General features: G+C 44.0%; 1 protein-coding gene across 1 annotated transcript in view; it reads right to left on the reverse strand.

Moving 5' to 3' along the window:
- The window catches only part of AOAH (acyloxyacyl hydrolase), a 92,519-nt gene that overhangs the window by 57,836 nt on the left and 18,462 nt on the right, over window positions 1-16,221 (reverse strand). Inside the window, exons 3-6 of the mRNA XM_083468820.1 lie at window positions 15,561-15,656; window positions 9,206-9,272; window positions 6,665-6,764; window positions 1,582-1,638 (exon numbers count right to left, since the gene is read on the reverse strand). Of these exons, the coding sequence (XP_083324946.1) occupies window positions 1,582-1,638; window positions 6,665-6,764; window positions 9,206-9,272; window positions 15,561-15,656 (320 nt within the window). The remainder of the gene's footprint in view (window positions 1-1,581; window positions 1,639-6,664; window positions 6,765-9,205; window positions 9,273-15,560; window positions 15,657-16,221) is intronic.

Genomic DNA, 16,221 nt, shown 5'->3' on the forward strand with positions numbered 1-16,221 from the left:
GAAGAGGCGATTCTTGAAGAACTGCAGTCCTGTGGTGTTGAAATATACTCAGAGTCGCAAAGTGATTTCATGCTCTTTATTCAGCTCATAGTGGTGAGGAGGAATGAATGAAAGTCCCCTCAAAGTATCTGCTTTATATACATTATTTACACAATGGGCTGCACATGATTGGCTAATTCTGGAATTCTACTGTAAACCAATCAGGTTGTGGATTCACTTACATCTGGAGCAGGATTGGGTGGTTCCTGCCAACCAATCATACTGCTGCATTGTTCTTGGACCAATCAGACTGCTGCATTCTGAATCCTATTGTTCTTGGACCAATCAGACTGCTGCAATTTGGATCCTATTGTTCTAGGACCAATCAGACTGCTGCAGTTTGGATCCTATTCAACTCAGTACATAACAGGTGTTTAAGGCTTTTTAGGTCAAAACCAGCACTCTGAATTGGGCATGAAAACTAATTGGCAACCAGTGCAGTCATGCCAGGATTGATGTCATATTGCATTATACCACTGCTGTTATCTATTTCCTCTGCTTATAATTGCATTTATATAGCTGTTTTGATTCATATATTGGACATATATCATGTTTTGTATTGCCTTTGTGGTGGTCTATGTCATAAACTTCTCCCCTTTTTCTGACAATGGGAGATATGGAAGTTAAACAAACAAACAAACAAACAAACAAATAGAACAAAATAAAATAAAATAAAATAAAAAAATACCACTGGTCCACCTATCTCAGCAATGTTGTGTCAGAATTGAGCCAGTGTGGTGTAGTGGTTAAGAGCGGTAGTCTCGTAATCTGGTGAACCGGGTTCGCGTCTCCGCTCCTCCACATGCAGCTGCTGGGTGACCTTGGGCCAGTCCCACTTCTCTGAAGTCTCTCAGCCCCACTCACCTCACAGAGTGTTTGTTGTGGGGGAGGAAGGGAAAGGAGAATGTTAGCTGCTTTGAGACTCCTGAAGGGGAGTGAAAGGCGGGATATCAAATCCAAACTCTTCTTCTTCAAATCCAAAAAGGTGAAGGCAATTTTTCTCCATTGAGTTAAAACTTAGGCCATAGCAAAATAAATAAACAAACATATATATTGGAAGGAAGAGCGCAGCTCTTCTCCCAAGGGAAGGAACATTTGGGATTTAAGATTTTAGGCGTGATGTTAAACTGGAAAACCACTATTCTTTACATACTGTCAAAACCGGAGTAAGGAGAAAAGGAGGGGGATAGCAAGTGCAGAGCAATGGATCCTTGCCAGGGATAAATGTCTGTAATTGACAATTTCTACCTGAGAATCTTTCAGCAGAACATTTGAAGTTCCTATAATTAACTCCCCCGACACCTAGACATCTCTTTTGTGTTTGATATATATTTTTATCTTGGGTCCCCATTTCAATATCTTTTTTTGTTGTTATTCCTTTATCCTTAATGGTTACATTTTTCTTCACACAGCAGTAAAAGCAAGGCTTTCCACAATGCTTAATGTTTATTCAGAAACATTTCTGAATATTTTATATTCATCTGGCTTCAGACTTAACCAGTTCTGATTAGGCGCAATCATGGTGAAAACAGCCTTCCTTACCTTGAGCTGATTTGCAACCATACTTTCTGATTCCTTTATAGCCACACTGAAGCCCATCTAAAACAGACAAAGAAAGCAGCACATTATTCCTATTGACACTCTGAAAATTCCTACCTTTTGAGGCTTAGCTGGGCAGGGAATAAAGAATGTGTCTGCAAGGGCACAATCAATTGTCTCTTTCTGGATCCACCATCATTTATTTGATTACCTTCCATCACATTCCATTTGTAACTGTTCATTTATTTCTCTGCAAGCCCTTTTTGTTTGTCAGGGCTAGGGAATATAAATCTGCTTAAGGCTGACGGTTCATATCCGAAGTAAGCTTTGCTAGCCACAGAAAACAAACGTCTGTTGGGTGGTACTCAGAGATTAGATTTTGGAGTGCGCTTACGGGAGTTTGTGAAAGTATGCTCAGTGAGACAGATTCCCTTATACAGTGGTGCCTCGCAAGACGAAATTAATCCGTTCCGCGAGTCTCTTCGTCTAGCGGTTTTTTCGTCTTGCAAAGCAACCCTATTAGCGGCTTAGCGGATTATCGCTATTAGCGGATTAGCGGATTAGCGGCTATTAAAGGCTTAGCGGCTTAGCGGCTAAAAGGCTATTAGCAGCTTAGCGGCTTAGAAAAAGGGGGGGAAGCGAAAAAAAATCGGAACACTCGCAAGACGTTTTCGTCTTGCAAAGCAAGCCCATAGGGAAATCGTCTTGCGAAGCAGCTCAAAAACGGAAAACCCTTTCGTCTAGCGGGCTTTCCGTCTTGCGAGGCATTCGTCTTGCGGGGCACCACTGTACCAGAGAAGCGGGGAACCTCTGGTCTGCTAGATGTTTTTGGACACTTCCCATCAGTAAACTTTTTCAGCAGCGGGCCGGTCCACTGTCCCTCAGACCTTGTGGGGGGCCGGACTATATTTTGAAAAATAAATAAATGAACGGATTCCTATGCCCCACAAATAACCCAGAGATGCATTTTAAATAAAAGGACACATTCTACTCATGTAAAAAAACGCTGATTCCTGGACCGTCCGCAGGCCGGATTTAGAAGGCGATTGGGCCGGATCCGGCCCCTGGGCCTTAGTTTGCCTACCCATGAGGGTCACAAGCTCCCCAGCCCTCCCACGGTGAAGTATCACAGGCTACAGCTGCAGTAAAAAGCTTGTCCATTTCCCCATGGAGGTAAGGAACTATAAATTAAATTCACTTTCACCTCCGCTTTTCCTACACGGGGACAATATCTCCATGCATTAAAATGAAAGAACCTATGGAGTGTTCAATGTAGGAATCAGAATCTTCATCAACACTCACTGGATCTGCTCCAAACTGGAAAAATAAGAATAGTAAAGCACAGCTTACACAGCAGACCACCTGGATTTAACTGGAGTGGGCAAGGGGACTCATTTTTAATCTGCAGACATCTCTAGGTACTTGTCAACAGCTCCACTGATCTGTAAGAACTGCCCTGGACGGAGTCCACAGGGATCTTGAAACCACATTGTGATTTCATCCAGCAACTTGCTCACGCATGGCCTGGTCCTGTGCAACAGCAAGTACCTGTCAATACTCTTTACTTTATTCTTTTACGTGTTTCCAAAAAGTCTCAGCCAAAATTTGGTTTTAATTATGGAAAGGTAGATTCTAATCTTTGGCCCCATCTGTGCCATATGTTTAAAGAGGTATCATACCACTTAAACAGACATGGCTTCCCCCAAAGAACCCTGGGAAATGTAGTTTCTTAAGGGTTTATGGGTGCTGAGAGTTCTATTCCTCACAAAGTACAATTCCTTTTATTCGCCCTCCCAAAGTGCTGGCTCCACCCCCTTCTGGTAGCCAATCAGAGAGAGGCTTCAGCCCTCTGGTGGGATTCAGAGGCACTGCAGCACCAGACTCTGCTGTCCGTCACACCGTCCTACTAATTAAGATGGCACTGGTAATGGGCCACTTACAAGAAAGTATTAAAGTAAGGATAATGATTTGGTTTTAGTTCTGCATCACCCTAATCACATTAGACTGGAAAACTGTAATAAGGAGCCAACTGGAGTTGCTTTTTAGTTGTTGCCATTTTGGTTGTTGGGAAGTGCAAAGTACTTCATGACGTTTTTGTGGAGCTTCTCCAAGAAACAGCTTTATGGAGAATAAGATGATAAAGAGCGATTAATAGTGGGGAAAAATCATACTATTATTATATAACATATAACACAGCATCATATGATGCTGATGGTGTTTTGTTTCACACAACTTATATTTTATTAAGCATTAGCTTTATTATATCGTACCCTGCTCTGAGATTATTTTTTAATGAAGAGTGGGTTAGAAATCTAAATAAATGAATAATCATAAACATTTCTGCGCACTCTGCCTAATGGAAATAATTAAAAAAGGACCATCTGTTTGTTTACTATGGCCTTCTATAATGCAGAAGAAGAATGTAATTGCTAGCTTTCAATCCAAAGAGCTGAAAGGCTGAAGACCACTTTTTGAATGAAACTATTGGAATACGGGGCTCACTTTCTCCTTCTTGTTTTTATTTGGCATGGCCAGCTGGGTGAGTGGCTAGGGGCCCGCCAGACCAGAGAGTTGCAGCCTCCCATGGCAGCCTGTTGCTACTCTACCAGTGGGCTGGCTGGGCTGACTCCATCCCTCGGACCCGGCACAAGACTCTTCCCTCTGACTCCCAGGAATGGTGGCAAAGGATGTGTTAGAGAGGAGGAGAAGGTGGCTTCAGTCGGCAGCTCTCTATTCCCACCTCTTCTCCCAACGTGAAGCTATTTCCAGTTAGCGTTCCTCAACAAGGATGGGAATTTGGGACTCAGCATGACAAAGTAAGAAGCCGCAGTAGCTTTGGGGGTTTTGTGACAGTCTTGGCATTTCCGGGGCAGTTGGAAACTAAGATGTCAAGCTATTTCAGAGAAGAGACCAGGCCAAAATGGATGCGTAACGGAACAATAACTAGAACAGTTTAGAACAGTAGCAGAGCTGACTGCCTCAGTCAGGACATATGGCTACCTATACAGTGGTACCTCTGGTTGCAAACAGGATCCGTTCCGGAGTCCTGTTCGCAACATGAGCAGAACGCAACCCGCATCTGCGTGTCAGCACATGTGCGGGTCACGATTCGCCACTTCTGTGCATGCACCGGGCATCATTTTGAGTGTCTGTGCATGTGTGAGTGGCGAAACCGAGAAGTAACACGTTCCGTTACTTCCGGGTCGCCGTGGAGGGTAACCTGAAAAGATTTAACCTGAAGCGTCTTTAACCCAAGGTATGACTGCAGTTGGAATAGCAACATAATTTCCCACAGTTTTTCGAGGGGAAAGAAGCCACACGTGTACAGCTATGAATGCAAAGTCCCTAGATCACACATTTCAGGTCTTGTGTGGAGGAAGGAAGGGGCACAAGACCACTCCTTAACCGTAGGAAAAGAGTCAACAGAGCAGGTAGTAATAATATGTGAATTAAGCCATAGTCCTGGGTATCAAAGAATGTTTGATGGCATGATCTCAGTAGGTGCATGATAAGGTTTTGCCTTCTAGGCCATGACACAGGCAGCTGGTTACAAGCAAAGCAGATTTGTATAGGAAATTATCTACCGCTTTTGGGTGGGAAGGTGCTATATCTTATTCTGTTCAACGTTTGCTGCCACTGTGTAACGTCCGATTCTGTCAAATGTCACACTGCAGCCTGAGAACGAACCACGAAGCAAGTGAAATATCTCTCGCCAGAAGGGAAGGAAGGAAACAAAAGTTCTCTTTCTGCTTGAGTGCTCAGATTGCCTAGTCATTTGGATGGCCGGAATGGCAGGCCCTAAGAAATGCTGAGCTTCTCAGCGGCTGCAAAGAGACTGCACAAATGCCCCCATGAATCAGACACTGCAAGTCTTGTGGTGTGATTGTTATTTCAATGGTACCTACATCCATTCTGAATATTTTATTAACATGCCCATGAGCCACGGAGGTTTAATTCCACTACAAAGAGCAAACCAAGCTATTTTAAAGAATATTAAAAATTGCCTTGTTGCCTTGGATCAAAGATCATGCTTTTGCATTTTAAAACATCTAGCCAGTTGCTTCTGGGAGTCTCACAAAAGGGACACTGCTGTACCCTATAGCATTCCCCAACAGCTCTGAAATGGAAGTATATTGCCTTGGAACAAGGGGATTCACTTAGCAGTCATGACTAGCAGTTGTAGATTGACCTCCCCTCAGTGGACTGAGTTCCTCTTTCTCTTTTTTCTTTTTTAAGGCATCCAATATAGTTACCACCAGGGCTTTTCCAGCTGGAACTCCCCAGAACTCAGTTCTGGCACCTTTCGGGTGGGTGCCATTACCATTCTAAGGGAACGAGGGAGGTGCCCATGGGGAATTCCGGCACCTCTTTTTCTAGAAAAATAGCACTGGCCACCACCATATTGACAGTTTGCAGACTGGCTGGGAGAGACGCAGAGAGGTCAGCCTATATCACTGGTTGCAGATGGTTCTTCTTCCCCCATCACCCCACTGTGGGCACAGAGAAAGCCTTCCCAAAGAACTGGGAACCCAGGTCTGAATTCAGAGTCTACACAACAAAGTTCCTTGCATCCGCTGCATCTTTGCTGATCTCAGAAGAGTCTGTGTTTTCAAAGATATGGAAAGCTATTCTATCTCTTCTCCAGTAGAAATGCCATTAAATAGAACTGATATGTGATTCGCTATAAATTTAACAGTTATTCTGTTCTAGAAATAAAATGGTATTTGCTAGCCCAACCATTGCTGGGAGTGACTTTGAACCAATCACTATCTCCTAGCCTAATCTACATCACAGGGTGTTGTGAAGATTAAATGGAGGGAGGCATGGGACCTTGGAAGAAAAGTAAGGGGGGAAATGAATGAATGAATGAATGAATGAATGAACAAAAAGGGATGCAAGAAAGGTAAAGTACAAGCATGAAGAAAGCTACCAAGTGACAGGTGCAATCTTTAATGCATTTGACCATTGGCTTAACCTACCAATGCTTCATTCAGATTAAAAGTTGTTCACTGATGCCCTCTTTCTTGGATAGACTCTTATGAACAAGAAATTTAAAGATGGCTTTTCATTTCCCAGCAGAACTCACCTTAGGAGGGGGGTACAGGTGACAAAATGGTTGACCTGGCTTTTGTTTGCACAAGCCAATGGAATGGCACACCACATCTGGATTCATTTTGTGCTCCATCCTGAAAGGAAATGATGCCAAAAAACAAAGACCCAGTTAGGTTCTTTTGACTAAATACCAGCTCCTTCAGTGGAAATGTAAATCTTAAAAAACTAAAACAATTTAAGATCCATTTTAATATAGGCCCGTTTGACCATAGCTCGGTGATTTGGACTGGGTTGTGATTATTTTCAGCCCTAGATTCTAAACCTTTTTGCAGCAGTGGATAAATGAAACATCAGAATGGCTGTCCCTATTTTAGCAAATTACAGGAAAGACAAAGACTAAAAGTGTACCACTGATTTTCATATTGGTGGATCTCAGTGATCTTCTTGACTTTTACCAAGTCTTGGTCAGACTTGCTGTTGAATGTGTGCTATATTAATCAAAATGATATTACTGAATTACTTGATTATAGAATAACTGCTTCATTTTTAGGTTATGTACTCAAAAGATATATAATTACATAATCACCAAGCTTTCACTTCACCAACACTAACCTGAAAGGAGGTTACATTAGCTTACAAGGCTCTGAAATGCTGGGATTAAGGTCAGAAATTGGAAACAAGAAGAAAATTACATTAACTGCAAGCTAGGTTAGCTAGAACAGTTCAATTTACGTTCACCAGCAGACCATTAATTGCTAAGCAACTCCACTGCCAAACGAGAGAGAACAGAGCTGTGTTACACAAACATCCTCTTATATTTTGGTGCAACACAGAGAATCCTCAAATATGTGTTAGGTATTGCACACATGCACATATCTGGGGAAGGGCGTAGTTCAGCAGCAGAGCAGTTGCTTTTTCATGCAGAAGGTTCCAGATTTGATCCTTGGCATCTCCAGCTAGGACTAAGAGAGACTCTTGTCTGAAACCCTTGAGGGCCCGACAGCCGCTGCAGATAATACTGAGCTAGATCGTCCAAAGTTCTGAATTGGTAAAAGGCCGGTTCCTATGTTCCTATGGTCCTAAGGTCCTTCCCCCTACAACAGTGGTTTTCAACCAGTGTGCTGTGGTGCCCTGGGGTGTCTTGAATGATGGTCAGGGGTGCTGCGGGCAACACTAGCCTCTGTCCCTCTTTGCTTCCCTCCTCTGATGCCCTCTCATGTCTTTGCCTCCCAAAGGCTTGCACAGCTGTTTGTTGCAGCAGCCCTGGCTACAAGCTCCCCAGGTGAATGGTGCCTCCAGAGCTCACCCGGGGGTGCTTGGGAAGGCTGAAGAGGCACCTCTATTTGGGGCTGAGAGAGAGGGGCAACTCAGAGGCCGGGGCGGCATCTGCGGCTGCCCAGAGGACTCCCAAGGTGAGGGGAGCAGAGAGAAGGTTGAGGACACACTCCACAAGCGAGGGTTTTTGAAAAGGGATGAGAGGCTGCCAGCTCTGCAGGCAAGGGGTGACCAACTGGGCTCCTGAGCCCCCCAGGGGTGCCACAGAAAGAATGTGGTTGGTCAAGGGAGCCATGCGCTCAAAAGGTTGAAATCCTCTGCCCTACATCATTGGCTTCCTTGGTGTGATGCAACCTTATTTAAGCTTGGTTATGTCACACAGGTGGCGCTGTGGGTTAAACCACAGAGCCTAGCGCTTGCCGATCAGAAGGTCAGTGAGCTCCCATTGCTCAGTCCCTGCTCCTGCCAACCTAGCAGTTTGAAAGCACGTCAAAGTGCAAGTAGATAAATTGGTACCGCTCCGGAGGAAAGGTAAACGGCGTTTCCGTGCTCTGCTCTGGTTTGCCAGAAGCAGCTTAGTCATGCTGGCCACATGACCCGGAAGCTGTATGCCGGCTCCCTCGGCCAATAAAGAGAGATGAGCGACGCAACCCCAGAGTCGTCTGCAACTGGACCTAATGGTCAGGGGTCCCTTTACCTTTTACCTATGTCATTACTGGGACGCGGGTGGTGCTGTGGGTTAAACCACAGAGCCTAGGACTTGCCAATCAGAAGGTCGGCGGTTCGAATCCCCACGACGGGGTGAGCTCCCGTTGCTCAGTCCCTGCTCCTGCCAACCTAGCAGTTTGAAAGCACGTCAAAGTGCAAGTAGATAAATAGGTACTGCTCCGGAGGAAAGATAAACAGCGTTTCCGTGCGCTGCTCTGGTTCGCCAGAAACGGCTTAGTCATGCTGGCCACATGACCCAGAAACTGTACGCTGGCTCCCTCGGCCAATAAAGCAAGATGAGCGACGCAACCCCAGAGTCGGTCATGACTGGACCTAACGGTCAGGGGTCCCTTTACCTTTACCTTTTATGCTATTATTATGGTTCCTTTTTAAAAAGTGAAGGAGAACGACTAACCCAGAAAGATTTTGAAAGGTATAAGGGTAAACAACAAGCAACTTTACAACATAAATAAAATGATGGATGAATCTGGACACCTGTCAGGCACCAACTGGAAACGAACATTTTAGCCTCTGTATAAAATGGCTACTTAGCATACATATTTACTTATCTTTATGACGCGCTAATACTCACAACTTAATTATATGTGGTCCAAATATTTCAGCGGTCAGAATGCATGCTCCTTGTAAGTGCAACTTTTCTGGAAAACAACACATTTAAAAAGTGAGTGCACATACTTAAAAGACTATTTGAACACACCAAATTGCCATTAAGAAGCCAAGAGATTCCCTGCAGGAACAGAGCAAAAGTCTTTCTAGTCCAGCATCCTGTTTCATAGAATCAAAGGATTGTAAAGTTGGGAGAGATCCTGAGGGTCATCTAGTCCAACTCCCTACAATGAAGGAATCTCAACCAGATCATATATGACATATGGCCATCCAACATCTGCATAAAAACCACCAAGGTGGGAGAGTCCGTCATCTCTCATGAGAGCCAATTCCACTGTTAAACAGAAAGCTCTTCTTGTTTAGTTAAAAACTTGAATCCATTGGTCTGGGTCCTAGCATCCGGAGCAGGAGAAAGCAGGCTTGCTCCATTTTCCATGTGGCAGCCCTTAAAAAATTTGAAGATGGCCACCATATCTCCTGTTTGCCAGGCTAAACATACCAAATTCCCTCAACTGTCCCTCATATGGCTTGGCTTCCAGACCCATGATTATCTTGGTCCAGTGGCGTAGCGTGGGGGGTGCCAGGGGTGCCGGCCGCACCGGGCGCAACATCTGCGGGGGGCGCGAGTCCAGAGGGAAGGGACAAGTTCCTTCCTCCGCCGGGCTCCCCGCCGCCACCGGCAGCCTTGCGCCCTAGCGCGCGCGCGCCCCCCACCGCCGCTGCGGCTGCGCTCCGCAGACTGGCCGTTTTATTTGGCTTTGAAAGCCCAACAGCTGCAAATCAGGCGCTCTCCCCCGACCCGCGCCCAGCACCTCTCCCCTTTCTCTCCCGCTTCTCCCTTTCCCAAGGAATCCGACAAGACCTGCGTTTAATGAAACGTGAAGTGTGAAAACTTCCTGAGCTGCAGAGGCGACTCCTTAATGATGTTCCCAGATGTGGCGGGGCTGGAGAATGGGGTGAAGGCGCGCAGAGGCGCCTGCCGGAGAGGGAGAACCTCACCTTGCCGCGGGCACCGCTAGGGCCCGGGTAATGGGGGGAAAAGAGCTCTCCAAGCCGCGCGTAATTACGCACCGCAGAGATTCTGCCCTTGCGATGGGCGGCTTCCACCTTGCTCTGGAAAACAACCCGTCCTTGTTATCTTCTTTTTTAAAAAATTATTATTTCTTTTCGCGCTGGGGACTTGTTTCATGGGGCTGAGGGGAGGGGAAGAGTCCGATCACTTGTTTAGAAAACGAAAAAGCGGGGTGGGGGGGAGGGAAGCGGGCTGCCAGCACCTCCGAGCTATTCCGGTGAAATTCAATTTGCACTGAATTCTAAAGATCCTCTCGCTGATTCTCTTCCAGGCTGTTACGCACCGCAAAGACAGCTTGGAGGAACAGCCCACAAGGCAAAGCTGAAACTCCTTCCCTACCACAAAAATACTTTGTATTGGACTTTGTGGTTGGAAATAATTTCACTGGGTGCCCACCAGATACCCAAGCGGTTGCAGGGAGAATGGGGCTTTGGTAATCCTGGTCCCTAGTTAATTCTGAGAGGGTGTTTTTCGGTTTCCCATGTGAGGGACAGAAAGGATGAAATTTCCACCCTATCTGACACAGCCTCATAGAATCATAGAATCATAGAGTTGGAATAGACCGCAAGGGCCATCGAGTCCAACCCCCTGCCAAGCAGGAAACACCATCAGAGCACTCCTGACATATGGTTGTCAAGCCTCTGCTTAAAGACCTCCAAAGTAGGAGACTCCACCACACTCCTAGGCAGCAAATTCCACTGTCGAACAGCTCTTACTGTCAGGAAGTTCTTCCTAATGTTTAGGTGGAATCTTCTTTCTTGTAGTTTGGATCCATTGCTCCGTGTCCGCTTCTCTGGAGCAGCAGAAAACAACCTTTCTCCCTCCTCTATGTGACATCCTTTTATATATTTGAACATGGCTATCATATCACCCCTTAACCTCCTCTTCTCCAGGCTAAACATGCCCAGCTCCCTTAGCTGTTCCCAGTGGCGTAGCGTGGGGGGTGCAGGGGGCCCGGCCGCACCAGGCGCAACATCTGGGGGGGGCGCTCGCACTCAAGTGCTAAAATCCACGGGTTAGGGGGCGCAAATTACTTGCCTTGCCCCGGGTGCTGACAACCCACGCTACGCCACTGTCTTGGTCACCCTCCTCTGCACACATTCTACCTTGTCAAACGCCTTCTTAAATTGTGACTTCCAGAACCGGACACAGGACTCCAGGTGTGGTCAGACAAAGGCAGAATAGAGCAAGACTATGACTTCCCTCAATCAGAAGACACTATACTTCCGTTGATACAACTTTCAGCACTGGCCTGTTGCACATAGCTGTCAACTTTCAGTTTTGAAAATAAGGGATCAGCAGCCTCACCTGTCCTGGGGACAGTCTATGGGATATTTAACAATCTGGGATAGCAGTGGAAAGCAGTGGGAAGCGGCACTGGAATAAGGGAATTTCCCGCAAAAAAGGGAAGGTTGACAGCTATGCTGTTGCAGGAAGCTTCTGGGGCAGCTTCTGTCAATCCAGAATGTCCTGCTCAAAGCAGGATATTTGCGTGGTATGTCTTCAGTGCTCGGTTAGAGCAAATGGCAATTCGTATTTTCTCCAGATTGATGTTTGCTTTGATTTAGAGCTAAGGACCAGGCTTTCCCTGGGAAAGGAGCAGAGCAAGTGGAAAACTACTCATAGATAGATAGATAGATAGATAGATAGATAGATAGATAATACTTTATTTGGCTATAAGCCCACCAGGTAAAACCAATCGGTAAATAAAATAGCATTTTACATTCTAAAATATCAACTAAAATATTTCAACGCATAATCTCCTTCACATTACATACAGTCTCTAGATGTACCATATTGTGGCCTTGAATATAAGATGGTGGATAGAGTTTACTAGATTTTAATAGTCATGCAGCATTCCATGAAGTCTTTTATATGAAAGAACAGAATTCAGGAATCTTGCAACCTGTAATGTTCTATAAGAGTCAATGTCCTGGAGTAGATAGGCTAGATGTAATTCAGGTGGTTTAGCAACAGTTTCCAAAATGATTGAACTCAGAATCCTTGATCGGGGAACAATATATAAAGGACAATTAAACAAGATATGATGAAGGGATTCTATTGATTTGTTGTCACATGCGCATAAAACAGAGGTTTTACCACTCATAGCTATGTTTTCTCAAAACGGGACAAGTGCAAATGTGGCTGAGCTCTGGTCAGCCTTGAGCAAGGAATCTTGTAGCCTAAACCACCCAACAGATTTTTGTGAGGATAAATGGACTAAAGCTGTCCACTGGCTGACGATTTATTAGTTGGCTGTTTAGCTACCTTTAAACCGAGTGATCATGTAAACAATTGCATTTAAACAGATTTGCAGATTAGTAAGGCCTTAATGTAGCTGCCTTTTCCGTTGAGATGATTTCGTTGCTATCACTCATGTGAAAGACAGAAAGGTTATCTTTAATATATTCTTTTCCCCCTGAGATCACACAGCGCAAAGACAAAATAATAATTAAAAACAAACAAAAGTGTGCTTCAATCTCATTCTTGGCCTCACTAATTAAAATTTGCCCCCACATTAAAAGCAGCACACTGAAACCAGGATATATATCCACAAATGTATATATTTAAGTGCCCTTCAAACTCATTCATGGCATCACCAATTAAAATTTGCCCCCACCGTAAATCTTTAGTTGATTAACCCACTGATTACCAACTAAACTTTGCAGTTCCAATTGTAAGACACTCTAAAAACCACTGTTAATAAGTTAATGAATATCAGAGGTTATTTTTGAAGGAAGCAAGGAAAGATAGGTACAAGTGGGTTTAAACAGTCAGATGTACACCTCTCAGAGATTGGGGTAGCATGCAACAAGTATTTTGGATCAGTAAATATGCAAATACAGAAACAAGTGCAAAAGTACAAGTACAGCTGCTAAAAAAATCTACATTCTCAGTAGCTTTAAAAGGGCACAGTGAATGTTCTAGGTGCTAGGTGGCAAGATGTAAAAGAAGAAAATTAAGAAGAAAAACATCTTTTAAAGAAAGAAAAGAATCATGTCATACAATTTCTTCATGAAACTTCAAAGCACACAGTTGTTCCTTCTGATCTGAGGTGAGTCATCTGTATTTCAACTGAGCTTTTGGCCTATCTCATTGTCCTTCCTCATAAAGAGAATTCCTCTCTGTCCATTTTTCACATTATGGTTAATCTGCATAAGTTTAGTTTGGCCAATTAAAATTGTGCCCTTGACTAACACTAGATTCCTTGTTCTTATCATGCTCCTAGTATAAAGCTAAGGAGAAGGTGGGGAGAAAATGGGTTCCTTAAAGCACTGCTAGAAATGTTTGCCAAAAAGGCAAGTTATTGGAGATGTTCAATTCCCTGACATGCCCTCCGACAAAGAACAAGAGACGGAGAGCTGTGCATTTATAATACACACACATCCCTTAGCCATGCTCCTTCTCTTGCCACAACATCGAGAAAGGAGACATAAAATATCATCTGGCTACAATAATTTTTAATGCGCAGAATTCTTATGGGCATAACAAATCCTGTTCATAAATATTCAAAAGGACTAACTGCCACTCCTCAAAAACTATGATTGGCTTAGGAGATGTAGCAGTAAGAGAAGATTAGCATAAGAACAGAAGAATCACCAGTGAGATTCCTCAGGGAAGCTCATAAGCAGAACGTGATGGATCCGTCCCCTGAAGCTCTCCCCCAGCATCTGTCAAGGAGCTGTCCTGACATTTTCCTGTGACAGCAAATTGTCAGTGATGGAGCACGTCCTCCATTCATTTGTCCAGTTCTTCTAAAAATCTAGCTAATGTCCGTCCCCAAAGTGAGTACCTTGTAAGACATTGCTGCCTCTGATTATTCTTCTACTGATGCTTTTTGTTACTCTTCTTTGGTGTGGGATATTTAAAGTGCAATCAAACCAACAATTCCTGTATTGCTAGATAGGCACATGGTTGGAGCAGAAGCTCAGAGAGTTTTCCTGTAAGTTGGCTAGAGAGGACTCTGCGAGAGACACTCCCACTGTGACCTGACATATACAGTGGTACCTCGGGTTAAGTACTTAATTCGTTCTGGAGGTCCGTACTTAACCTGAAACCGTTCTTAACCTGAAGCACCACTTTAGCTAATGGGGCCTCCTGCTGCTGCCACACCGCCAGAGCACAATTTCTGTTCTCATCCTGAAGCAAAGTTCTTAACCTGAAGCACTATTTCTGGGTTAGCGGAGTCTTTAACCTGAAGCATCTGTAACCTGAAGCGTATGTAACCTGAGGTACCACTGTATATTTTCCTACCTGCCTGGGCACATCCTGTCTTTTTTGTCTCTTCCTCATCTCTTCATCACCAAGCCAGAAAATAACAACAACAACAATAATAGTAATAATAATAATAATAAATCCAGGAAAGTTATCATGGTGAATAACTCACTAAACACACACATATCTCAGCATGCACCAGTGTAGAATAGTTTGTTTTCTCTGTGTTGTACCACTGCAGACAGCACATGTTTTAGAAACGCATATTGGAATGGACTGGGGCAACCAAAAACCCCCTCCATATATAAACTTTTAATGTCAGGGATGTGTGCTCTAGCTTAGTCTTCTCCCTTGCACGATACTTTTCGGTGTGCATAATACATATTTCCCCAACAGGAACCACTCAAATAATCCTCTCCATCTACATCCGAAATCAGTGGTTCTCAAAGGTGTGGCACTCCACACTGGTGTGGCAAGAGAAGTTGGCAAGCATGGCAGGAAGATTCAAAGAATCTTCAAAGAAACATTTAGTACAGAACAGTACAGTATAGTATAGTATCAAAATGTGTTTTCATTTGCAGAAGATGGATAGATATATTTTTAAATTGGGAGCAAAAGCATCAAGCGATGCTGAGGACAATCTTAGTTGTGATCCAGAATCACTGTTTGAACAGAGAAACGAAAGAAATCAGTGTGGCACGAGCAAATGTTTATTCTGAAAGTGTGGCCCAGAGAAAAAAATTGAGAACCGCTCGCCTAAATGAATACAGAGAAAGAACCACATTTCTACTGATTACATATGATGGCCCTCTTTCTGAATCACTAGTGCTATTCTTACACCCTTAAACAAAATAAACACTGAATTGCTGTCAAATTAAGGAAGCAAAAATAGGTCCCGTGTATAACGCTTTGATAGCCTTCAGTTGCATTAAGCCAAGTTGCGACTAATAATAGCAGTGCAACATTTACAGTCACAAGTGTGAATTCATAATAATCACTGAACAGACCAACATATGGTACATTGCTTTTTTACCAGGTAAGTAGCGACAGAGCCTCTCCAGAGCTTCTTTTGCTGTAGAATTGTGGACTTCAGCCAGCTGTTCTATTATGGACACCACGAGGACACATCCTGCAAAGGCAAGGAGAAAGAAAGATTCCTGTTACTCATATTGATTTTAAAATTAAAAAGTTCTCTTTTTTTGCCGAGGGAGAAAATTCAGGGCGTCTGAACATTATTTATTAAAGTGTGTTTTGTAAACTTTCCTTTGTTGCAGGAAGAAGAGTATTTTCTAGCAAACTCCGATCTTCCTAGTCGGAAGTCAGCCATTCATGTGAAGTCCATTCCTTTCAGCAGCACCATTTCCCTGTTTTAGTTCCTGATACAAACCATTGCTCATTCTAACTGTGCTTAATGTTAAGTTGTGGGTGAACATATCAGACGAACACAGAAATTCTTCAAACAGCTCTTGTTTATTCACAGGCCAGAACAGAACTGAACTGAAGGGTTCAGCCAGCCTGCTTATATAGAGCTCTGGTACAACGCAACTGTAACAACTTTCTGTAACTATCCAATCACTGAACGTCACTTTCAATCCCTTATTTGCATATGTGGACCTGAGTGAAAACTATCTACAGTATCCCCCTGCTGGCCCAGGGTGAGAACTTCAGTACATAACACTTATCTCCACAAACCA

This window comes from Podarcis liolepis (assembly GCF_965112155.1).
Source record: "Podarcis liolepis genome assembly, chromosome: 12".
Lineage (NCBI taxonomy): Eukaryota > Metazoa > Chordata > Lepidosauria > Squamata > Lacertidae > Podarcis > Podarcis liolepis.